Source organism: Hyperolius riggenbachi, chromosome 6 (genome assembly GCF_040937935.1).
Source record: "Hyperolius riggenbachi isolate aHypRig1 chromosome 6, aHypRig1.pri, whole genome shotgun sequence".
NCBI classification, from domain to species: domain Eukaryota; kingdom Metazoa; phylum Chordata; class Amphibia; order Anura; family Hyperoliidae; genus Hyperolius; species Hyperolius riggenbachi.
The window spans coordinates 357339670-357366059 of record NC_090651.1 but is presented as its reverse complement, the minus strand read 5'-3'; the positions used below and the strand labels follow the sequence as shown (position 1 = coordinate 357366059).

The 26390-nt window shown below is 47.5% G+C and overlaps 1 protein-coding gene across 1 annotated transcript in view; it reads left to right on the top strand.

Annotated features, from left to right (window-relative positions):
• LOC137522255 (uncharacterized) overlaps positions 1-26390 on the top strand; it is a 92914-nt gene that overhangs the window by 61711 nt on the left and 4813 nt on the right. The window contains exons 5-6 of the mRNA XM_068242284.1: positions 21588-21797; positions 23603-23701. Of these exons, the coding sequence (XP_068098385.1) occupies positions 21588-21797; positions 23603-23701 (309 nt within the window). The remainder of the gene's footprint in view (positions 1-21587; positions 21798-23602; positions 23702-26390) is intronic.

Genomic DNA, 26390 nt, shown 5'->3' with positions numbered 1-26390 from the left:
CCGTGAATGGCGTAATCACGCGCGGATTCACGCCCGGAGGCGGATTTTCTTTTAACGTTAATAACAAAGCCCCCATACATGCTACAGTCCCCCAAATAGCATGGATTATCGAGGTGATAAGGGGCAACATAACTTCAACATAAAAAATTCCCCCCAAAAATTTTTTTCTAGAGAAAATGGATTTTAAAGTGAAATCAACACTTTAAATGGGGCTATTAATTGGTAATAAGTGGTTTTAAAAAGGGATATACGCGTTAAGCAGTCAAAGAGGTGAAGGCGAGTTCCAATGGCACTTGGCGGCGAAGGTACCGCTGGAGGAGGATGAGTGGCTGACGGCAAAAAGGCTCCAGAGAGGTTTTTGTAATTTTTTTTTTTTTTGCAGCAATTAGCAATGACATCGCAGCAGAGTTGTCAGTGGACACGGGCAGTGTGAACGCAGAGTGCAGTGGTGGTAGCGACTGAGTCAGGAGAAGGACTATGCGGGCGGTCAGTTCAGCAGCACAGAAGGACCACGGCAACATACTGGTGTTAGTAGTAGCAGCACAGATTCATAGTGCTGGCCAAAAAATTAAATGCACCGGGCGACCCGGGCAGTGTGAACGCAGAGTGTAGTAGCGACTGAGTCAGGAGGACAAAGCGGGCGGTCAGTTCAGCAGCAACAGCACAGTAGTAGTAGCACAGCGTCATAGTGCTGGCCAAAAAATTAAATGCACCCGGCGACCCGGGCAGTGTGAACGCAGAGTGTAGTAGCGACTGAGTCAGGAGGACAAAGCGGGCGGTCAGTTCAGCAGCAGCAGCACAGTAGTAGTAGCACAGCGTCATAGTGCTGGCCAAAAAATTAAATGCACCCGGCGACCCGGGCAGTGTGAACGCAGAGTGTAGTAGCGACTGAGTCAGGAGGACAAAGCGGGCGGTCAGTTCAGCAGCAGCAGCACAGTAGTAGTAGCACAGCGTCATAGTGCTGGCCAAAAAATTAAATGCACCCGGCGACCCGGGCAGTGTGAACGCAGAGTGTAGTAGCAACTGAGTCAGGAGGACAAAGCAGGCGGTCAGTTCAGCAGCTCAGAAGGAGGACCATGGCAACTTACTGGTAGTAGTACCATAACACCAAAAAATTAACCAAGGTAGGCACTAGGCAGGTAGTAAATGTCTTTATAAAGGCAGGCATAGTTAACAACAGCACATGCAGCAGCCACTTCATGTCCCCCTGTGTCCGACAATAGGGGCCAGGAACTCACCTTCCACCCAAGCCTGGTTGATTTTCAGGAAGGTGAGTTTGTCCACAGAGGCGTGGGAGAGCTGAGAGCGCTTCTCTGTGACCACGCCACCGGCCGCACTAAAGCATCTCTCTGAGAGGACACTGGAAGGAGGGCAGGATAGGAGTTCCAGGGCGTACTGGGAAAGCTCGCTCCAGATGTCCAGTCTCTTGACCCAGTACTCCAAGGGGTCCACGGGGCTGTCGGTGTCATTGAGCCCGCTGGATGACCCCATATAGTCAGACACCATGGTGGTCAGTCGTTGCGTGTGCTGGTTGGTGGTGGATGCTGTGGCGGGCACCTCTGTTCTGGGCTGCTGCACTGCATACAGGCTCTTGCTTAGGCTCTTCAGGTCTCCGGGGCGCCAGTTGCTGCTGCTGCTGCTGGTGGTTGTTGTTGTGCTGCTAGTGGCAATGGCAGGCACCTCTTGCTGGCTTGGCAGAGCAGTTACAGTGGGGGTGGAATGCTGGGGGAATGCTTCCAGTAGTCTGCGCACAAGGGCCTCCTTCAACTCCCTTGTGCGTTGCTCGGTGGTGGATGGCGTCATTAAGTCTCCCAGCTTCCCCTTCAGACGGGGATCAAGCATCAAGGTAATCCAGATGTCCTCCCTTGAACGCATCTGGATCACCCGGGGGTCCCTGCGAAGGCAGCGCAACATGTGCACAGCCATGGGAAACAAGTGGGCCCTGCCAGCAAGATCTTCCTCGTCCTCGCCATTGTCCCATAACGCATGCCTGTCCTCTTCCTGTGCCATGTCGTTGTCCTCCTCAAACCGCCATCCACGTACAACGCCTGCTGCACTCTGCTCCTCCTCCTCCTCCTCATTCAGGTTAGGGACCTCCAACTCTTCCACTACCTGCTGTGAGCCCTCCTCTGAGCTGGACTGTGCTGCCATCTGCTCCTGTTCTTCCAACTGCCTCAGGGCTTCATCCCCACGCTCAATTAAATTGTCCATTGCCTGCTCCAGTAGACAAACCAAGGGCACCCACTGGCACACAGAGGCCCGCTCCTCACTGACCATCTTGGTTGCCTCCAGGAAGGGACTCAGCACCAGGCATACTTGCTGCATCAGTGTCCACTGAGTGGCAGTAATCATGGGGACTTGCTGGTTGCTGGGGACACTTGGGTCTAGCATGTAGGCCCTAAGAGCCAGCCTGTGCTGACACAGCCGCTCCAACATGGCCAGAGTCGAATTCCAGCGAACTGGCATGTCGATGATCATCCGGTGTTGTGGCCTTCCATACTGCTGCTGTAAGGTGGACAAGAGTGCAGAGGCAGTGGCTGACAGGCGGAAAAAGCGTACCACCGCCCGGGCATCCTGCAGCAGCTCGCTCATCCCCTGGTAGGTGCGCAAGAAGCGCTGCACCACAAGATTGAGCACGTGGGCCAAGCAGGGGATGTGCTGGAGGTTTCCCTGCTGCACTGCTGCCACCAGGTTGGCCCCGTTATCGGCTGCCACATACCCCACTTCCAGGCCTCTGGGGGTCAGCCACCTCCGCTCCTGCTTCCTGAGGGCGGCCAGGACGTTGGTGGCCGTAAGCCTCTCCTTCCCCAGGGTCACCAATTTTAAAAGGGCTTGGCAGTGCCGAGGCTTGGCGCTGCTGCTGCCGAGGCGGGCTTGCTTTCCGGGTGCTGAGGGAGTGTCGTGACAGGACCCTTCTGCATCCCCCCTGATCCCGCGTGGTGGCACCACTAGCTGGGCTGATGCGCTCTTGTCCTCCCTCCCTTCCATCAGTGTCACCCAGTGGGCCGTAAAGGACAGGTAGCGACCTGTCCCAAATCTGCTACTCCACGAGTCCATGGTCACGTGGACCCGCTTGTCCACAGAGTAGTCCAGGGAACGGGCCACGTTTTCCACCGCAAACTTGTGGAGTGCTGGGATCGCGCTCCTGCTGAAATAGTGGCGACTGGGGACTTGCCACTCGGGGATGCCAAATTGGAGCAGCGACCGCATGGCGCTCCCCTCCGGCACCAGGGAGTAGGGAAGCAGCTGTGATGCCATGGCCCGGGCCAGCAAGCCATTTAGTTTGCGGATCCGCCTGTGGCTTGGAGGCAGAGGCTTGGTCAGACCCTGAAAGGTGTCGCTCAGCAGGGTCTGACGACGCTGGGATGCAGGGGAGACAGACAGAGGCGTATCTAGGCAGAATAGCGCCCATGGCAAACACTGAGATTGCACCCCCCCCCCCAAGTAGTCACATGCCTCCACATAATTAATCAAGTAGTCACTGCCCCCAATTTAATTTTTAATTAGTAGTTTTTATGAAGTAGTTACACACCTCCAGATACAATAATTCAGTAACCAGGTGCCTCACAATAAGCATTACAGTCAGGGGCATGAAGATCACATAATTAGGTAGCCAAGTGCGGCAGGAGTTAGATTGTAAGCTTCTCTTGCACGCAAGCCCGATCCCCTACCCAAACAAGCTATGCCTGCACCCCTGTAACAGAATTAGCAAATGCATTGCAGATGACAGATGATTCTGATGATAAATCACAACTAAATGATAGCCCTATGATAGTAAATTAGATGTGACAACAGAGTCTAAGGCCCCGTTCACATTACAAACGCAGATGGCCGTGTGTTCGGAACGCAATGAGTCCGAACACACGCCACCCGCGTTTGTATGCGTTGCATGGCTGATCCCATTCGCTGAAAGTGACAGCCGCGCGTTTTAGGGAAAAATGCGTGCAGCATGCATTCTCGGAGAGCACTGGTCCGGAACGCATGCAGTGTGAACATCAGACAGTGCACTCTATGTACTGTCTGATGTTGCGCGTGTCTGCCTCCTGCACACGTTTCCAAAACGCGGCTGGAAACGCGTGCAGTGTGAACGGGGCCTCACAGCATCTAATTCTGGATATTCTGCTACTGTAACATCATCACTTCACTAATGCCAAGCATTGCTGCGTACATAGAGTCCCAGAAATCAGCCTCCTGTGATGTAAAGGAAACCAGCCTATATTGAGCAGAATCGTGAACTGTGAATAATAAAACGTGATTCTGTAATATTATACATTGTTATTCTACCACCAACATTGTGGATAGAATCACACAAGCAAATTACAAAGATAGCAAGAGGCCCTGTAGTGACATATAGCAGAATGCAGTAATGAGGTCCTGTAGTGACATATAGCAGAATGCAGTAATGAGGTCCTGTAGTGACATATAGCAGAATGCAGAATAGAGGCCCTGTAGTGACATATAGCAGAATGCAGTAAAAAGTCCCTGTAGTGACATATAGCAGAATGCAGTAATGAGGCCCTGTAGTGACATATAGCAGAATGCAGTAAAGAGGCCCTGTAGTGACATATAGCAGACAGTAAAGAGGCCCTGTAGTGACATATAGCAGGATGCAGTAAAGAGGCCCTGTAGTGACATATAGCAGAATGCAGTAAAGATGCCCTGTAGTGACATATAGTAGAATGCAGTAAAGAGGCCCTGTAGTGACATATAGCAGAATTCAGTAAAGAGGCCATGTAGCGACATATAGCAGAATGCAGTAAAGAGGCCCTGTAGTGACATATAGCAGAATGCAGTAAAGAGGCCCTGTAGTGACATATAGCAGAATGCAGTAAAGAGGCTGTGTAGTGACATATAGCAGAATGCCAGTAAAGAGGCCCTGTAGTGACATATAGCAGAATGCAGTAAAGAGGCCCTGTAGTGACATATAGCAGAATGCAGTAAAGAGGCTGTGTAGTGACATATAGCAGAATGCCAGTAAAGAGGCTGTGTAGTGACATATAGCAGAATGCCAGTAAAGAGGCCCTGTAGTGACATAAAGTATAATGCAGTAAAGAGGCCCTATAGTGACATATAGCAGAATGCAGTAAAGAGGCCCTGTGGTGACATACAGCAGAGTGCGGTAAGGGCTCCTCTTGCACAACCCCAGCTCCTCTTGCACAACCCCCGCCTCCCCCCCCAATCCACCCCTCTACATACATTATGAATGGCTTCCGGAAGGCAGAATGAGAACAATTTGGGGTTGCCTGGGATCACTGAGACTTGGAAGAGGGATGAAGTGCTCACCTCTAGATGTTCGCCACCTCCGCATCTTGTGCCTCCCTCCTATGCTCGATGCCTCCGGTCTCCTGCGCCCCCGCCCTATGGCTCTCTGTCCCTGCTGTTAGTTTAGCGGCAAGAAGCGAGATAGAGAGGGCGCACACTTCCCGCCTGGTGCGCTTCAAATGCAGGAAGTGGTTGATGACGTCACTTCCGCACGTGATGCGATGGGTGGATAGCGTGCGCCCTCTCTGTCTCGCTTCTTGCCACTAAAGTCTGACAGCAGGGACAGAGAGCCGGCGGGCGGGGGCGCAGGAGACCGGAGGCATCGAGCATAGGAGGGAGGGAGGCAGGCACAAGATGCGGAGGTGGCTAATAGCAAGCATGTCTCCCATGGAAAGGAAGAGGGGGGGGCGCGGGGGACCGGAGGCATAGTGGAAGGAGCGGCAAAGATGCGGAGGTGGCGGGCAACATGGGGGCAGGCATGGCGCCCATGGTGTGCTGGCGCCCATAGCACTAGCCATGCCTGCACCCCTCTAGATCCGCCACTGGAGACAGAGGAGAGAGACGAACACTGGCTGCCAGCCTCAATGTCTGTGTCCTGAGCAGCCGAGGTGGAAGAGCGCTTGCGTGCTACTACTGCTGCTGCTGTGGGGGATTCACGACCCTGAGGGAGGGAGGATGCTGCTGCGCTGGTGGGCCTTCTGCTCTCAGGAACCCCTGCCAGCAGTGCCTGCTTCCTCTTAAAGTCCGCATACTCGCGGCAGTGGCGGCTTCTCAGGTGGCCCTGGAGGGATGAGGTACCCATCTTGCTCAGACTTTTCCCATGGCTCAATCTTTTGCTGCATAACCTGCACACCGCATACCTTTTGTCATCAGTACATTCCTCAAAGCAATCCCACACTGGTGACTTTAATTTACTGCGGCCCCCACTAGCAGAGGGTGCAGCGGAGCAATGTGTGGTAGTAGTTGCCGGGGGTTGCATGGTGGTGGTGCCGGCTGAAGCAGTGTCCTGTCTACTTCCTCCACGCCCACTGCTGCCGATGCCCCTGCCTGACATATGGCGATATCCTTGCCTAGGCCGAGGTGACTCGTCATCCTGCTCTGACCATTCTTCCACGGACTCAGCAGGCTGCACATAGTTAGGGTCCACAACGTCATCATCAGCAGCATCATCATAATCCAGCTCTTCCTCTGACTCCCCCGCCTCCTCTTCTGTCCCTACATCCCCAGACACAGACCCCTCTTCTTCATCACCAGAACTCAACAACGCTTGTGATTGTGGCCCGATCTCAATCTCTGCCACATCAGTCCCCAGTAAGTCCTGTGCTTCTTGCATCAGCAGGTTCCCAGATGCCGGACTGAGGGACAGAACGCTGTCATCCTGGGAGGGCTGCTGACCAGTGGGTGCTGGGGTGGATGTCACAACAAGCGTGGGATGTTGGCTGCTGCTGCTACTGCTTGGAGTGGTGCTCACAGTAGAGGTCTGGGAGGAAGTCATGATGTCCATGAGTACGTCAGGTTCCATTTGCTCAACCACCACACGGGGACCAGAAACTTTAAAATATTTGGACAATGGCGTCCGCTGACTCGGCCCAGGCTTTGCTGCCCCCTTTTCTGCTGCATCACGACCACGTACAGCTGGGCGTCCTCTCCCTGGACGTGGAGCAGTCCCAGAAGTGGCTGAGGCAATTGAACTCCCTTTCCTCTCACCCCGCGAAACCCTGTCAGACATGTTGCTAGTAATGAATCACTGGATGCAGTGGGCACAGTACAAGGTCACTGAAGGATGCAGTGGCCACAGTACAAGGTCACTGAAGGATGCAGTGGGCACAGCAGTGGGCACTGGATATACAACTAGGTCACTGAAGGATGCAGTGGCCACAGTACAAGGTCACTGAAGGATGCAGTGGGCACAGCAGTGGGCACTGGATATACAACTAGGTCACTGAAGGATGCAGTGGGCACAGTACAAGGTCACTGAAGGATGCAGTGGGCACAGTACAAGGTCACTGAAGGATGCAGTGGGCACAGTACAAGGTCACTGAAGGATGCAGTGGGCACAGCAGTGGGCACTGGATATACAACTAGGTCACTGAAGGATGCAGTGGCCACAGTACAAGGTCACTGAAGGATGCAGTGGGCACAGCAGTGGGCACTGGATATACAACTAGCTCACTGAAGGATGCAGTGGGCACAGTACAAGGTCACTGAAGGATGCAGTGGGCACAGTACAAGGTCACTGAAGGATGCAGTGGGCACAGTACAAGGTCACTGAAGGATGCAGTGGGCACAGCAGTGGGCACTGGATATACAACTAGGTCACTGAAGGATGCAGTGGGCACAGTACAAGGTCACTGAAGGATGCAGTGGGCACAGCAGTGGGCACTGGATATACAACTAGGTCACTGAAGGATGCAGTGGGCACAGTACAAGGTCACTGAAGGATGCAGTGGGCACAGTACAAGGTCACTGAAGGATGCAGTGGCCACAGTACAAGGTCACTGAAGGATGCAGTGGGCACAGCAGTGGGCACTGGATATACAACTAGGTCACTGAAGGATGCAGTGGCCACAGTACAAGGTCACTGAAGGATGCAGTGGGCACTGGATATACAACTAGGTCACTGAAGGATGCAGTGGCCACAGTACAAGGTCACTGAAGGATGCAGTGGGCACAGCAGTGGGCACTGGATATACAACTAGGTCACTGAAGGATGCAGTGGCCACAGTACAAGGTCACTGAAGGATGCAGTGGGCACAGCAGTGAGCACTGGATATACAACTAGGTCACTGAAGGATGCAGTGGCCACAGTACAAGGTCACTGAAGGATGCAGTGGGCACAGCAGTGGGCACTGGATATACAACTAGGTCACTGAAGGATGCAGTGGCCACAGTACAAGGTCACTGAAGGATGCAGCGGGCACAGCAGTGGGCACTGGATATACAACTAGGTCACTGAAGGATGCAGTGGGCACACAAGGATGTCACACTGTGTAATGAGATGCTCATATGCCAGCGAGCGAGCGAGCAGTGGGCACTGGGCACGGCACAAGGTCACTGACAGAATGAATGAACAGCGCTGGCAGAGAGTGGCGGCGCCGGCGGTGTGACTGGCTGCCTGCAAATAGTACAAGTGTATAACTGTCACTGGAATATACAAGTGAACACTGCAGCTGCACTAACCTGCCTGCCTGCACTCTACACACAGATAATCCCCACTCCCACTACACTGCAGCACTGAACCTGCCTGCACAGCACTACACACAGTTAAATAATCACTAGACTCCCACACTCCCACTACACTACACTGACTACAACTAACTACAGCAATCACTCACTGACTAGCTAACTGTGTACAGTATAAGAGCAGTGTTAGCAAAAAAAACGCTTTGTTTTTAACACAATAAATGCACTTGCTCAAACAACAATGGCCTGGAGATAATCCTCTCAGCACCACAGTCTAGTAGCAAGGACAGAGCTTTTCCATCATGGCCGCTGCTTTATATTCAGGAGGGGAGGGCATAGCTCCCCTCCTGTGATTGGTTGCTAGGGCCTGGCTGGGGCACTCTGATTGGCCTGCAATGTGTCACTTCCGCATAGTTTGACGCATTTCCGCAAACCACGACTTCAGCCCCGGGTTTCACGAGCGTGAATGCGGATTTCTGTCCGCATTCACGCGAAGCCGAAGTAGATTTTCGTGGTTGAAAATCTATTCACGGATTTTCGTGTCCGAGGCGGAATGCGTCAAAATGGTCGTGAATCCACGCGTAAGCGTGATCACGACCTGGCGGTGAGCACCACTGTTTAGCAGTTAGATATCAGGTGATCAGCAGGCTGGGGCCAGTGAGCTTATGCAAGCAAACATGAAATCTAGCAGGTTTCTGAAGATAGTGAAGCCAAGTCAATCATGTTACATAAGGAGTCATGAATCCCATTCCACAATTTAAACCTTCTGTTAATGTCTTGAACATTTTCATAAATTTGTACTCAGAAATCTTTCTTGCTTGTTCATTTTTGAAGTTACCCTTAAGAATAAGTACTTTGAGATCTTGCATGCTGTGTCCTGGTTCACAGAAGTGTTGGCCCACTGGTGTGTCCATTTTACCTTCATTGATTTTAAAACGGTGATGGTTCATTCTTGTGCGCAGTTTTTGTCCTGTTTCTCCTATATAGATTCCTCTTGAGGGGCATTTCATGCAGCGTATCATGTATACAACATTGGATGACTCGCAGGAAAATTGGTCTGATATTTGACTACTGTGGTCTGATATTTGACTACTGTGTGCCGGGTTTGAAAAACCCGGCACACAGAACAGTGCTGATGTCGCAGTAGCGCGCCGAGTCCAAAAAAGGACTCACTCCGTTTGGTATCTGTAGTGGCCCCATCTGAAAAAACTCTTGGGACTGATGATACCCAGTCAGACTGAAAAGCTGGGTATGTAATTATGCTTATTAGCCATTGTCACCACCACTGACATGCGGCATGTAAGGTTTCATATTTACCTTTATAACAGTAGCCAGGCTCGGACTGAGCCACCAAACCACCGATGGTCCCATCGGTGGGCCCCGACTGCCCCGCCTCCTGGGGGCCCCAGAGCTAAGAGGGAGGGGGGCACAGCTTGGAAGGGGGGAAATTGGGCACAGAGCGGCGGGGAGGGAGGGAAGCCTCCCCCCCTCCCTCACCTAGGGGCCCCCCCTTCCGCGCACACCCCCCTCCTCCAGAAGTGCAGCCAGCAGCGAGCGGAGAATAGCTGCAGAGCTTCAGATGATGCTAGCTCCGCTCCGCATGCCACTGCTGCCCTGCTGGTCTCTGTCTCCTACAGTGACGCCGTCACTACAGGAGACGGAGACCAGCAGGGCAGCAGCAGCATGCGGAGCTAGCATCATCTGAAGCTCTGTAGCTATTCTCAGCTCGCTGCTGGCTGCACTTCTGGAGGAGGGGGGTGCGCGGAAGGGGGGGCCCCTAGGTGAGGGAGGGGGGAGGCTTCCCCGCTGATCTGTGCCCGCTGACACCCCTTCCAAGCTGAGGGGGACTTGCATTTTGTGGGGGTATCTGCCACCAACCGGAATTGCATTGTATGGGGGTATCTGCAGCCAACCTGATTGAATTTTGTGGGGGTATCTGCAGCCAACCTGTTTGCATTTTGTGGGGGTATCTGCAGCCAACCTGTTTGCATTTTGTGGGGGTATCTGCAGCCAACCTGTTTGCATTTTGTGGGGGTATCTGCAGCCAACCTGTTTGCATTTTGTGGGGGTATCTGCAGCCAACCTGTTTGCATTTTGTCGGGGTATCTGCAGCCAACCTGTTTGCATTTTGTGGGGGTATTTGCTGCCATTTGACTACTTTATGAACTATCATGAGGCATGTAACTACTTGAATATTTTATCTAAAATGTATCTGGTCAGACCTAATCTCTGTGAATAACACCGCTACTTATTTTGTGCTTTGTATTTTTTTTTAAGTCTGCCCATGACTCATCATGACCATGCCGATGTTCCAGTGCATGGTGACACCCATTTAGTTTTGCTGCGTCGCGCTGCGCGCGCCGCATTTAGACATATCCCTATTGGAGACTGTCCTCAGAATTGCTCAAAATCTATTCCCTACCATACAGTCGTGCAAAATTTCTAGAGTACATGTGTATGTGAGCCCAAAATGGGAAGGGGGGGGGGAGGAGAGGGGGGCGGGCCCCAGGCTGAAACTTCCTTGGTGGGCCCTTGGTGTCCCAGTCTGACCCTGACAGTAGCTAACCTAAAATTCTGTTAATAACCTATCATGCTATAATAGCCTATAGTGCTGACGTAGTGAGAAGTAGCAGAATGCTGTATATTTAGATGGGTTCATAGCTATGTGCATATAATTCTTCTTTGTGTCTGTTTTTGTACACAATTTCTCGTCTGGTGGAAACCCCATGAATAAACGTCCTTCAGTGTATTCCAATGGGACAGCTCTATCTACATGAGATTAGAGTTTCTGGTTGTGAAACTTGCGTGCAGGTGTGGCTTTATGTCAATTATCTGCACAGCATCATTCACTGTAGTGACCAGGCTGTGAAAGTGGCTGCAACAGGGAAATAAAACCTGCCACGGCTGTGTTACTTCTAGAAAGTTTGTGTATCAGTTGTTATGTGTATAAGGTGCACCAAGCCTTAGGCCTGGCTCACACTAGGGACGTTGCTGTACTCTTTTCCCAGCGCATTGCACTGTGTGCTTTGCTAGGGACAAGCTTTTTCCATTAATTCTAATGTACCACGTTCACATCTATGCGCTTGGTTATTGGGAATGGGTGTGCTTTTTTTGCCCATAGACAAGAATAGCAATGCGCTTTGGAGATGCGTTTTTTTACCCCTGATTAAAAACAAAAACATTTTCAAATGAAAACAAATCTTTATTAACTGCTACATCAAATAAGCAAAACGTGCTGAACAAAAATGCGCTCAAGAGTGTTTAGGTGCCTGTAAAACGCGTGGGTTCCGCTTAGAAGTGCAGCCTACTAAAAATGCCTTATGAAACGCGCAACAATATATGCCTCTTTGTCATGCGCTTAAATACTGAACGCACCCAATGTGAGCGAGGCCTCTGGGCCTTTTTCTATTTAGTTGAATTCACTGTGTTTCCCTGTATGTGAATTAGGATGGGGAAACGCAGGCTATTGAAATCAATAGGCTGCTGCCTGATTTGCATGCAGGGAAAAAAATTGGTCGGCATGTGTCATTTTTCTGCATCCCGCATAAAATTCCCTATAGCCATGCATGGCACAACTAGAGGGATTCGTCTTGCAAGACGCATGGCAGCACACAGTGGAGTAGGGCCCTAAATCCTTCTTTGAACATTTCCCATTGGCTGAGCAGTATTTGCAGTAGGCGAGACACACAGGTCAACTGCTGCTGAGGTTACGTTACCCCTCCCCTCTTACAGTTGTAAAATATTCAGAGCGGTTAGAGATGTGGCACCAGCATCAACTGCCGCCCGTGTGCCACTGAGGGAGGACACAGCAGCTGTTACACCTCTGATCATTACACATTTTACATGGAGTCAGAGCTGTCACTAAATACAGACATGTATTTATTACTAACAATCATCTTTACAATATCAATTTAAAAATAAATACAGTGTTCTCATTGTTAATGTGGTTTCCTGTAATAAATAACATTCCGTGGGTTGGTTTATCTTTACTATCATTATATAGAATACGAAAGCCTGAAAACAGCCAGCAGGTGAGACCACCAGAACATACCGGAAGCTGATGATGTCACAATGCTTACAGGGCACTGCTGCTGGCCAATCAGAAGCTGCCCAGGAAGGCTGAGTGATGATGTCACAATGCTGACCTGCTGTATATATACCTGGTCACTCAGACCAGCTGTCACTTGCTTTGTTTTCACTGTACAGTGAAGGCGATTTTCCTTGCGTTGCTTGAGCGTGCTTTACTACTTGCTAGTGAAGTGTTCACAACACAACCCCCCAACTGTTCTTTTCAGAACACACCCCAACTGTTCTTTTCAGAACACACCCCAACTGTTCTTTTCAGAACAACCCTCATCCAAGTATGGAGGAGGATCTGGTACTTGAGATTACCACCAATCAGGTACCAATGGCCCTCTTAATGAGGCGCACACCCTTGGCTCTACAGCTGTGGGCCAGGTATGAAAAGGTTCAGCTGAAACCTCTCTCTACCATCCTTGAGGAAGCTGAACCTTTGGAGGAGATCCAGGAAGAGGAAAGTGCAAATCTTGCTAACATTCAAGATGAGCCTGCCCTTCCTGTGGATCCAGTGGAAGGACAGGATGCCGAACCAGAGCTCCAGCCCACTGATGATGTCTCTGCTGACCCCCAGCCAAGAGCTAGGAAGGGAGGCAGATTTAGCAGATTTGTGGGCCGTGTCAGAGCTTTTTTTGGCAGACTTTGCTGCTGCAAAGCCCGTCGGTCTAGAGCTACTGCTGCAGGTAAGGACTATGTACATTAGGGGTCTATTTACAAAAAAGTGATAAGCTGTGATCAGATTCTCATTTCCCAGTCCCTACTTATCAAAAATCTAATGTAAACTTTTATGATGCCAAATTTATAGAAGGCCAACCAGGGATCCCACCTTCCCCCGCCCCAGTGATGCTGTGCAGTGATGAGCGAAAATGCCAATATTTTCTTCGCATACAATTTGCAAAAATAATTTGATTATCGAGTGAAAATTCCATTGACAATGTGTTCAGTTATTTTTTGTGGTTTTCTTGCTGTTTCACCAATCAGTATTGATTTTTTCGTGTTTTCACTGTTAAAATTGTTGCGGTAAAAATATAGTTTTGCTGCGTTGTTGCATTTTTCATGGTAAAATATACATTTTTCAAATTTTCGTGGTAAGAATATCGTTTTCACGTTTTCATGGAAAACGTGAAAATAGAAGCTAATTTTTGTGAAAAATCTATTCTCGAAAATTATTTTTTGATGCGAAAAAATGTTGGCGAAAATTCGCAAGCAACTGCTGCTATGATCATTTTTGTATAATTATAAAGAGATAAAAGATCCTAAGTATTTCTGTGAGTTTGGTATATGTTATATGTGAACAAATGGATAAAAAAAAAAATTGGCCTGGAATGTGGAACCATGAATTGAAAGCAATGTAGAGGTCAAAAAGAACCTTATCATGGAGTGTAAACAAGGGTTAAATCACTTAGGTTACCGCCTCCCTTCTGATGAGGCCGCCGCCTCCCATTATGCTGCTCTCTGGGTAGGAACACACTAGGAAGAAACGCTAGCATTGCGTAAAAAGGTTGCCCAATTGATCTAATGGTGGCGATGAATGATCCAATCTTTTTCATCCAATCTTACCACTTATATGTAATGTAAGGGAGTGCCTAAAGTATCCATTCAATATATTCACACTCAGTTTACCTGCTACTACATAGATTTGGTAAGAGTGGACAAAAAAGATTGGATCATTAGTGGCCACCATTAAGGTGACTAGTCCAGTCTGATTGGTCCAATTGTGCAATGTGATTTGTCCAATCTGATTGGTTCAATCTATTTCACAAAAAATGAAATCATCCCAGAGTTAGCAGGGGCACACTACGGCTGTAAAGGCGAAAGTGTCAGAAGATGCAGGCTGGGAACGCACTAGGCGTTGCGTGAAAGGTTGCGTTTTGCTACATATGTGTTTCTGCATTTTTTGTCATAATGAAGTGCATTTTGAGTTCATTTGCGTTTCGCAGATGCGTTTCACACTTGTATTTTGCTTGCGTTTTACTGCATTTGTGTTTCCCACATATGAGTCACAAGTGCATTTTTGTGCATTTTGTTTGCGTTTTGATATGCATTTTATGCAATTTTTTGGAATGTGGCCAGTATTGAAAGTGCCGGAAGGTCCCATCTGCTTCCACCAGGCCCCTCTTGTGATGTCAGGAAAGTGATGTCATAATAGCAGCCTGTATACCTCTGGTGATATCAGGGAAGCTCAGCGCCTGCTTACATGCACAGGCTGCTATTATGACATCACCAGAGGGGCGTGGGCTGCTATTATGACATCACCAGAGGGGCGTGGGCTGCTATTAGGACATCACCAGAGGGGCGTGGGCTGCTATTATGACATCACCAGATGGGCCTGATGGAAGCAGATGGGACCTTCCGGGCACTTTCCATCAGATTTTATGTTATATAGGAAGGTTGAAAAAAACAAAGTCTTGTAAAAGTAATACCTTTTAATGGCTAACTGATAAAGTTGAATAATGCAAGCTTTCTGGGATCTAGTCCCCGTCTTCAGGCGTATTTCCAGATATTAGCTGTAGTAAAACACTGATGCAGGGAAATGGCAAACATGAAGATGACAGTTGGTTGCTGTTTAGCAGTTAGATATCAGGTGATCAGCAGGCTGGAGCCAGTGAGCCTATGCAAGCAAACATGAAATCTAGCAGGTTTCTGAAGATAGTGAAGCCAAGTCAATCATGTTACATAAGGAGTCATGAATCCCATTCCACAATTTAAACCTTCTGTTAATGTCTTGAACATTTTCATAAATTTGTACTCAGAAATCTTTCTTGCTTGTTCATTTTTGAAGTTACCCTTAAGAATAAGTACTTTGAGATCTTGCATGCTGTGTCCTGGTTCACAGAAGTGTTGGCCCACTGGTGTGTCCATTTTACCTTCATTGATTTTAAAACGGTGATGGTTCATTCTTGTGCGCAGTTTTTGTCCTGTTTCTCCTATATAGATTCCTCTTGAGGGGCATTTCATGCAGCGTATCATGTATACAACATTGGATGACTCGCAGGAAAATTGGTCTGATATTTGACTACTGTGGTCTGATATTTGACTACTGTGTGCCGGGTTTGAAAAACCCGGCACACAGAACAGTGCTGATGTCGCAGTAGCGCGCCGAGTCCAAAAAAGGACTCACTCCGTTTGGTATCTGTAGTGGCCCCATCTGAAAAAACTCTTGGGACTGATGATACCCAGTCAGACTGAAAAGCTGGGTATGTAATTATGCTTATTAGCCATTGTCACCACCACTGACATGCGGCATGTAAGGTTTCATATTTACCTTTATAACAGTAGCCAGGCTCGGACTGAGCCACCAAACCACCGATGGTCCCATCGGTGGGCCCCGACTGCCCCGCCTCCTGGGGGCCCCAGAGCTAAGAGGGAGGGGGGCACAGCTTGGAAGGGGGGAAATTGGGCACAGAGCGGCGGGGAGGGGGGGAAGCCTCCCCCCCCCTCCCTCACCTAGGGGCCCCCCCTTCCGCGCACACCCCCCTCCTCCATAAGTGCAGCCAGCAGCGAGCGTAGAATAGCTGCAGAGCTTCAGATGATGCTAGCTCCGCTCCGCATGCCACTGCTGCCCAGGGCCGGCCTTTGGCCTGTGCGATCGCTCAGGGCGCCGGCCGCTGGCTTCCAGGGGGGGCGCCGCTCCGCTCTCATGCCGCCCGGCTGCATATTGTTTATTTATTTGCTCACTTGCGGCTGCGGGCTCCGGCTTGGTTGTGCCACCCGACTGTCTCCCTCTGGCTCCGCCCCCTGGTGCCGCTGGGGGTGATGGGGGCGAAGACCAGCAACAACTGCGGCAAACTCTTGGAGGTAGTGAGAGTCTCCCCCCGCGCTGCTGGACCCGTGATAGGAGGAGGATGGAAGCGCGCGGTGTGCCAGCCAGTGGCACAGTGTCAGCCACCCTGCCCTGACCTGGCTGTGTGACAGTGGGTGACTGGGTGTGACTGTCCCTCGAAACCCGGGCTGGCCATCACCCGAACTGACTGGACCCCACACCAGTAAAAGTAAGGCTCCGCTCCCCAGGATATATATATATATATATATATATATGTATGTATATATATATATATATATTTGTGCTGTCTGTTGTGTTAAATTTACTTTGATCATACTGCATACTGATCATATATATACACAATAAGTGGGGGTCATATATATACACACTAAGTGGGGGTCTGCCTATATACATACACACTAAAGGGGGGATCTGCCTACACTAGTAGCCTATATACACCTATAATAGGCAGATCCATCCCCTTAGTGTATATAGGCTCTACTAGTCTTGTATATGTAGGCAGATCCCCCCTTTAGTGTATATATAGGCAGATCCCCCTTAGTGTATATATTATATATATACACACACTAAGGATCTGCCTAATATATATACACTAAAGGAGGGGACTTGCCTACAAGACTAGTAGCCTATATACACTAAGGGGGGGATCTGACTATAATAGGCAGACCCCCCCCCTTAGTGTATATAGGCTACTAGTCTTGTATATGTAGGCAGATCCCCCCTTTAGTGTATATATATTAGGCAGATCCCCCTTAGTGTATATATTATATATACACTATTTAAGTATTTATAGCGCCGACATATTACACAGCGCTGTACAGAGTATATATTGTCTTGTCACTAACTGTCCCTCAGAGGGGCTCACAATCTAGTCCCTAGCATAGTCATATGTGTATGTATGTATTGTGTAGAGCATGTATCATAGTCTAGGGACAATTTTTTAGGGGGAAGCCAATTAACGTATCTGTATGTTTTTGGGATGTGGGAGGAAACCGGAGTGCCCGGAGGAAACCCACATAGACACTGGGAGAACATACAAACGCCTTGCAGATAGTGCCCTGGCCGGGATTCGAACTGTGCGCGCGTGCGTGCAGGATGAATGGGGGGGGCACCAAAATCTGGTTACGCTCAGGGCGCTGTGAAACCTAAGGCCGGCCCTGCTGCTGCCCTGCTGGTCTCTGTCTCCTACAGTGACGCCGTCACTACAGGAGACAGAGACCAGCAGGGCAGCAGCAGCATGCGGAGCTAGCATCATCTGAAGCTCTGTAGATTTAGCAGATTTGTGGGCCGTGTCAGAGCTTTTTTTGGCAGACTTTGCTGCTGCAAAGCCCGTCGGTCTAGAGCTACTGCTGCTGCTGCAGGTAAGGACTATATACATTAGGGGTCTATTTACAAAGAAGTGATAAGCTGTGATCAGATTCTCATTTCCCAGTCCCTACTTATCAAAAATCTAATGTAAACTTTTATGATGCCAAATTTATAGAAGGCCAACCAGGGATCCCACCTTCCCCCGCCCCAGTGATGCTGTGCAGTGATGAGCGAAAATGCCAATATTTTCTTCGCATACAATTTGCAAAAATAATTTGATTATCGAGTGAAATTCCATTGACAAAGTGTTCAGTTATTTTTTGTGGTTTTCGTGCTGTTTCACCAATCAGTATTGATTTTTTCAGGTTTTCACTGTTAAAATTGTTGCGGTAAAAATATAGTTTTGCTGCGTTGTGGCATTTTTCATGGTAAAATATACATTTTTCAAATTTTCGTGGTAAGAATATCGTTTTCACGTTTTCATGGAAAACGTGAAAATAGAAGCTAATTTTTGTGAAAAATCTATTCTCGAAAATTATTTTTTTGATGCGAAAAAATGTTGGCGAAAATTCGCAAGCAACTGCTGCTATGATCATTTTTGTATAATTATAAAGAGATAAAAGATCCTAAGTATTTCTGTGAGTTTGGTATATGTTATATGTGAACAAATAGATAAAAAAAAATTGGCCTGGAATGTGGAACCATGAATTGAAAGCAATGTAGAGGTCAAAAAGAACCTTATCATGGAGTGTAAACAAGGGTTAAATCCCTTAGGTTACCGCCTCCCTTCTGATGAGGCCGCCGCCTCCCATTATGCTGCTCTCTGGGTAGGAACACACTAGGAAGAAATGCTAGCATTGCGTAAAAAGGTTGCCCAATTGATCTAATGGTGGCGATGAATGATCCAATCTTTTTCATCCAATCTTACCACTTATATGTAATGTAAGGGAGTGCCTAAAGTATCCATTCAATATATTCACACTCAGTTTACCTGCTACTACATAGATTTGGTAAGAGTGGACAAAAAAGATTGGATCATTAGTGGCCACCATTAAGGTGACTAGTCCAGTCTGATTGGTCCAATTGTGCAATGTGATTTGTCCAATCTGATTGGTTCAATCTATTTCACAAAAAATGAAATCATCCCAGAGTTAGCAGGGGCACACTACGGCTGTAAAGGCGAAAGTGTCAGAAGATGCAGGCTGGGAACGCACTAGGCGTTGCGTGAAAGGTTGCGTTTTGCTGCATATGTGTTTCTGCATTTTTTGTCATAATGAAGTGCATTTTGAGTGCATTTGCGGTTCGCAGATGCGTTTCACACTTGTATTTTGCTTGCGTTTTACTGTGTTTGTGTTTCCCACATATGAGTCACAAGTGCATTTTTGTGCGTTTTGTTTGCGTTTTCGATATGCATTTTATGCAATTTTTTGGGAATGTGACCGGTATAAAAACACCTTTTCGGTGTCCTCTCTGGCTCATCACTAGGAAGTCAACAGGAAGCAGAAATACATCATCAGACTTGGTTTAGAAAAAAAACCACATTAAAGACGCAATAAAAATGCAATAAAACGCTATACCTCTGCATGATTAAGCACTGAATGACCAAGTTTGTGATCTTTGAGGTCCTTTGCATCAATAATTTGTATTTTCCCCGTAAAATGAAACAAATCTGATTGGCTGTTTCTGGCTTCGCACCCTTTTCTGAATTTGAACCCCAGTGACCCAATGGCTAACTGTACCGGGTTTGAGGCTTGTGCCATTAACAGTGTAAGAATGGCAGCAATTTTAATATTCCCCTCAACATGTGAATTTTCATTGGCTTTTTTAGGCTCCACCCATATTTCTGAATATTAATCCCAGTCACCAAGTAACCAACTGTACAAAGTTTGAGAACCCTGCCATTAACAGTGAAGAAGGGCTGCAGTTTACATTTTCCTAGGGAAATCTGTTTTGACTCTACCCAGTTTTTGTAATCTTGACACACAGTTATTCAATGACCAAGTTTGTGAGCTTTCGGGTTCCTGGCATCAAAATTGTGAGAATGGAAGCAGTTTATTCAGCAAAGAAATCTGATTGGCTGTTTGTGGCTCTGTTCCTTCAGTGAATCTTAACCCCAGTCCCTTTGACTGTAGCAGGTTAGAGGCCTCTGCCATTAACAGTGTAAGAATGGCAGCAGTTTCAATATTACTCTTGAAAATCAATAGGTGAACTTTGATTGGCTGATTAAGACTCCACCCCCTTTTCTGAATATGAATCCCAGTCACCCAGTGACCAGCTGTGTCAAGTTTGAGAACCCTGCCATTAACAGTGTAAGAATGGCTGCAGTTTATATTTTCCCATGTAAAAAGTTAGTTGTTTTTTGCTCCGCCCACTCTTTCTAACCTTGACATACAGTCACTCAATGACCAATTTTATGAGCTGTGGGGTCCTTGGTATTAATAAGTTGCATTTTCCCATTGAAATTAAACAAATCTGATTGGCTGTTTGTGGCCCGCCCTCTTTTCAGAATTTAAACCCCATTCTCCCAGTGACTGACTGTACCAGATTTGAGGCCTCTGCTATTAACAGTGTAAGAATGGAAGAAATGTAAATATTCCTCTTGAAAATCAATAGATAGTAGTGGCAAACTGTGTCAAGTTTGAGAACCCTGCCATTAACAGAGTAAGGGTCCCTGCACACTGAAAATCAGTTTTCCGATTCTGATTACGTTTCCGATTTGCAATTCCGATTTTCCCTGAATAAAATCAACAAAAAAAGGGGGAGGAAAAAACTCAGCATGCAGTAACGATTAAAAATCGGAATTGGATGTAAAAAAACGATTAAAAATTGGAATCGGAATTGCATGCAGTGTGCAGGGAGCCTAAGAATGGTTGCAGTGTATATTTTCCAATGTCAAAAATTTTGTTGTTGGCACCGCCCACTTTTTCTAACCTTGACCTATAGTCACTCAATTACCAAGTTTATGACCTTTGGGGTCCTTGGTATCAACAATTTGTATATTCCCATTGAAATTAAATAAATATGGTTGGCTGTTTGTGGCTCCACCCCTTTCTGAATTTGAACCCCAGTCACCTAGTGACCGACTGTACCAGATTTGAGGCATCTGCTATTAACAGTGTATGAAAGGCAGCAATTTAAATATTCGTGTTGAAAATCAACAGGTGAATTTTGATTGGCTGTTGTAGGCTGCATCCCTTTTCCTGAATATGAATTCCAGTCACCCAGTGACCAACTGTGCAAAGTTTAAGAACTCTGCCATTCAGAGTGTAAGAAGGGTTGCAGTTTATATTTTCCCAGTGAAATTAGTTTTGCCTCCGCCCACTTTTTGTAACCTTGACACACAGTCACTCAATGACCAAGTCTGTGAACTTTTCTTTCCTTGCATCAAAAATGTGTGAAAGTAAGAAGTTTATCCACCAAGAAAATCTAATTGGCTTAATGTACCAAGTTTGAAAAACCTGTGATTAACAGTGTAACAATGGCTGCTGTTTACATTTTCCAATTTAAAATGGATGGCTGAAATGTGATTGGCTTTTTTATGCTCCACCCACCTTTTCTGAATTTTTAACCTCGGTCACCAAATGACTAAGTGTGGGGATTCTGGCTTGATTTCTGTGAGAATAGCAGCCTTGTACATTTCTTCCATTTACATGAATGGTTGAAATCTGATTTGCTGTTTATAGCTCCGCCCAGGTGTGCAGGGGGGACGCAAGACCCCCAGAAATTATCATCCCAGGTAGTAAGGGATCGGTATACCAAGTTTTGTTCAAATCGGACATACATACACACACATCCGATTTTATATATATATATAGATATATATAGATATAGATAAATTGTCCAGCACTGTGTAATATGTTGGCGCTTTATAAATACAATAAATAATAATAATGATGATAATAAAGGTTGCATTTTGCTGCATGTACAAAGTCATGATTCTAGGCTAATCATTTTTTTATCTTTGTGTTCACAGGTGATTCTGGTCATGTGGTGGAGGTAGTAGCTGGGGATCCAGCGCCAGGATACCAGTTGTCGGATGCTCCACCTTGTGTGGATGTGGAGGAGCAGAAAGAAGCTGATGTTTCTGGTCATGTGGTGGAGGAAGTAGCTAGGGCTCCAGCGCCAGGAAATCAGCTGTCTGATGCTTCTCCTCTTGTGGATGTGGAGGAGAAGGAAGAAGCTGGTAAGTACTACATCATTATTGGTTATTACACATCTCAACTATGTAGGTTAATACTGAGGAATCTATAGCAATGAGTGTACACAGGGCCGGGCCGAGGCATAGGCTGGAGAGGCTCCAGCCTCAGGGCGCAGGGTAGGAGGGGGCGCACAATTCATTCAGCTGTCATTCCTAATTGTGTATGAAGCAGAAAGAAATAAGAAAAGGGGATACATAGCAGTGACTGCAAGCCAGATAACTAGATATTAAGATGTTGGGGAGGTTGTGGGCCCTGTGGCCCTCTTAGTCTAATAGCAATCAGTGTGTGACGGCTGGGGTGGGAGGGATGGAGGGGCGCACTTTGGTGTCTCAGCCTTGGGTGCTGGAGGACCTTGTCCCACCTCTGAGTGTACAGCAGGAACACCAATAATGAGTGCTGACTCATTGCTATTATCAAGGCACATTACATAATGTTTCTACACTTTCCAATGCAGCAATAGTTGTTCCCTTTGCTCCCCACACCCCAGATAGTGTTGTCCCCCAGGGCCCTGAGCCAGCTTATTGCCCCATCCCAAGGTATCCCCTCCAAGCTAATAGTGGTCATCCAGGGCCCTGTATTGATGCAGAATGGCAGCAGTGCACTCACCTTTCCAGTAGCCAGACCTCTCCTGTGTCCTTCTGTCACCATCCCCTAACACTGGAGGCTGTTGTCTCTGACCCGGCAGCATGCTATGTGAGTATGTACATGCTGGCGGGTCACATAGGGCAGGCGCCAGTGTTCGGGGATGGAAACGGCAGAACATAGGAAGGGGGCGTGTCGGCTGGAGAGGTGAGTGTGCTTCACTGTAAGTACTGCATCAATACAGGACCCTGAGGGAGTGGACACTATTATCTTGGGGATAGACCTGGGGGGGCATCAGCCTGCTCTAGGGCCCTGAGAAATTGCCTTGTGTTCCCCTCTGGAAGCACTGGCCCTGTGCTCAGTATAGTGTGTTATTTCCTTGAGACACTTGCAATTTGATTGGTCCACTCTGATTGGTTTAATTGTCCAATGTAATTGGTCCTATCTGATTGGTTTAATCATGCAATATGATTGGTCCGATTGTGCAAAGTGATTGGTCCAATCGTGCAATGTGATTAGTCCAATCGTGCAATGTAATTAGTCTATTCGATTTCACTAAAAAGTAATCGTCCCGGAGTGTGTGTGGATGTAAGCAACAGCTAACCCACCTAGCCCGGCGCCTCACTTCTGATGCGCTCCGCGTCGCTCTCCATCTTCTGACACTTCCGCCTGTACAGCAGGACTTCCAGTTTAGATGAAAGTGTCAGAAGATGAAGAGTGGCATGGAGCGCACCGAGAGTGAGGCGGCGGCCTAGGTGAGTTAAAGGACAACTGCAGGGAGAGGTATGTGGAGGCTGCCATATTTATTTCCTTTTAAGCCATACCAGTTTCCTGGCTTATCCTGCTGATCCTCTGCCTCTAATACTTTTAGCCATAGACGATGAACAAGCATGCAGCAGATCAGTTGTTTCTGACATTATTGTCAGATCTGACACGATTACCTGCATGCTTGCTTCTGGTGTGTGATTTAGACACTACTGCAGCCAAATATACCAGCAGGGCTACCAGGCAGCTGCTATTGTTTAAAAGGAAATAACTTTGGCAGCCTCCATATCCCGCTCCCTACAGTTGTCCTTTAACCCCCGCTAACAGGTAAACTTTGTTGTTAAGGGGAAATAACCTGTGGTAGGGAAGTGGTTTTAATGTGTTCTACATGTATAAAGTCATGATTCTAGGCTAATCATTGTTTTTATCTATGTGTTCACAGGTGATTCCGGTCATGTGGTGGAGGAAGTAGCTGAGAATCCAGCGCCGGGATATCAGTTGTCGGATATCTCCCTTTATGTTGATACAGCAGAGGAAGCTGGTAAGCATTACATCATTATCTGTTAATAGGCATTGGGCCCGTTACGATAATTGGCACTAGGCCTCTGTCGCTACACTCCTCACAACCCCCCTCACCTCCCGCTCTTTTCGTCACCATCGCCGCAGCATCAACCGCAGGTCAGAGCGTACACGCCCGCACACCGTGCACAGCACACACTCGATCACCCCCCCCCCCCTTCCCTGTCCTCATGTTCTTCCTAACGTCTGCCCATGTGCCGTGCATGTGCGCTGGCCAATCAGATTGCACCCCCTTTTGGACCACAATCCCCTATAAAAATGCCAGGAAGTCAGCCTTGATAGACTCTTTCTGTGGCTGCAGTGTTAGTGAGAGCAGGGGCAGTGTGTTGCTGACAGGGAGAGAGTTAGGTAGGCCTGTGTTCTGTGTCCTCTCAGTGCACATTCTTGCTGCCACCACATTGTCTTGAATAGCTAAGCCCTTATTAGGGCTGCTACATTGTATTTCCTGCTAGTGTATTCCTCTTCGAGGGCCAGTGCACAAGTTAGCTGTTGGAGACAGGTCTGCTGGTCCTAATAGTGCACCGACCATCAATACAGGACCCTGAGGGAGTGGACACTATTATCTTGGGGATAGACCTGGGGGGGCATTAGCCTGCTCTAGGGCCCTGAGAAATTGCCTTGTTTTCCCCTCTGGAAGCACTGGCCCTGTGCTCAGTATAGTGTGTTATTTCCTTGAGACACTTGCAATTTGATTGGTCCACTCTGATTGGTTTAATTGTCCAATGTAATTGGTCCTATCTGATTGGTTTAATCATGCAATATGATTGGTCCGATTGTGCAAAGTGATTGGTCCAATCGTGCAATGTGATCGGTCCAATCGTGCAATGTGATTAATCCAATCGATTTCACTAAAAAGTAATCGTCCCGGAGTGTGTGTGGATGTAAGCAACAGCTAACCCACCTAGCCCGGCGCCTCACTTCTGATGCGCTCCGCGTCGCTCTCCATCTTCTGTCACTTCCGCCTGTACAGCAGGACTTCCAGTTTAGAAGATGAAAGTGTCAGAAGATGAAGAGTGGCATGGAGCGCACCGAGAGTGAGGCGGCGGCCTAGGTGAGTTAAAGGACAACTGCAGGGAGAGGTATGTGGAGGCTGCCATATTTATTTCCTTTTAAGCCATACCAGTTTCCTGGCTATCCTGCTGATCCTCTTCCTCGGCTCTAATACTTTTAGTCATAGACCATGAACAAGCATGCAGCAGATCAGTTGTTTCTGACATTATTGTCAGATCTGACAAGATTAGATGCATGCTTGCTTCTGGTGTGCGATTTAGACACTACTGCAGCCAAATAGACCAGCAGGGCTACCAGGCAACTGGTATTTGTTAAAAGGAAATAACTTTGGCAGCCTCCATATCCCGATCCCTACAGTTGTCCTTTAACCCCCGCTAACAGGTTAACCTTGTTGTTAAGGGGAAATAACCTGTGGTAGGGAAGTGGTTTTAATGTGTTCTACATGTACAAAGTCATGATTCTAGGCTGTTAGGTGATGTCAGGTATTGTGTGGTGTTGGTTATTGTCATTTGTTGCATATGTTCAGGTGTTGGGTCTGTGTTGTTTAGTCATGTCTCGTTGGTTGAATCGGTGGTATGTTTGAGCATTCTTCTGCTCAGGTCTTCATAACAGATTAATATTGTATGATAATGTTATCTTGATTTTGTTGTTTTTGGACATAGAAGTCCTGCGTTTATTTGCACATATATATGCAGAATTGATTGTTTTTTCTTGTTTCTTTGATCTTGTTTTTTGTTACAATTGGTCTGATTAATTGTTCAAATTATTTTATTTATTTATTTGTATTATAATTGTAAATAATATTTTTCTAATAAAAATCTACACTGTAAACCACATCTTTCAAAAAGGGGTTCATCATTTCGTAATAACTTCCAGCCAGCATCTGTGTGTCTGTGTGTGCTTTGCACTCGCCTCATTGACTTTGATGCGGAAATTTTGACATTTATTTGGGATACCCAAAAGTGGGCGGGGCTAAAAACCCAGCCAGTAAAAATATAGCTATTTTCTACACTTTTTTTCTCCTACAGTTTTAGGAGGATAGTTGTGAAACTTTGCACATCTTTGGCCTTTAGCGGTTTAGGTTTACTTGCACTTTTTTTTAATGGTTCCACCCTCCATGCCCCTGGGCCAGCCCACCAAAGACCCAACTTTGTCTCATAGATTTTAATTGGAGAATTTCAAACTACCGCCAACCGTACAGCCCTAAAGCTAATTGGTCCACTGTGCAATGTGGTTAGTCCAATCATGCAATGTAATTGGTCCAATCTGATTGGTCCAATCATGCAATGTAATTGGTCCAATCTGATTGGTCCAATCATGCAATTTGATCGGTCCAATCTGATATATCCAATTGCCGCCAACCGTACAGCCCTAAAGCTAATTGGTTCACTGTGCAATGTGGTTAGTCCAATCATGCAATGTAATTGGTCCAATCTGATTGGCCCAATCATGCAATGTAATTGGTCCAATCATGCAATTTGATCGGTCCAATCTGATATATCCAGTTGTGGAATTTGATTGCGCCACTCTGATTGGTCCAATTGTGCAAAGTGAGTGGTCCTATCTGATTGGTCTGATTATGTAATGTGATTGGTCCAATCTGATTGGTCCAATAATGCAATGTGCCTGGTCCAATCTGA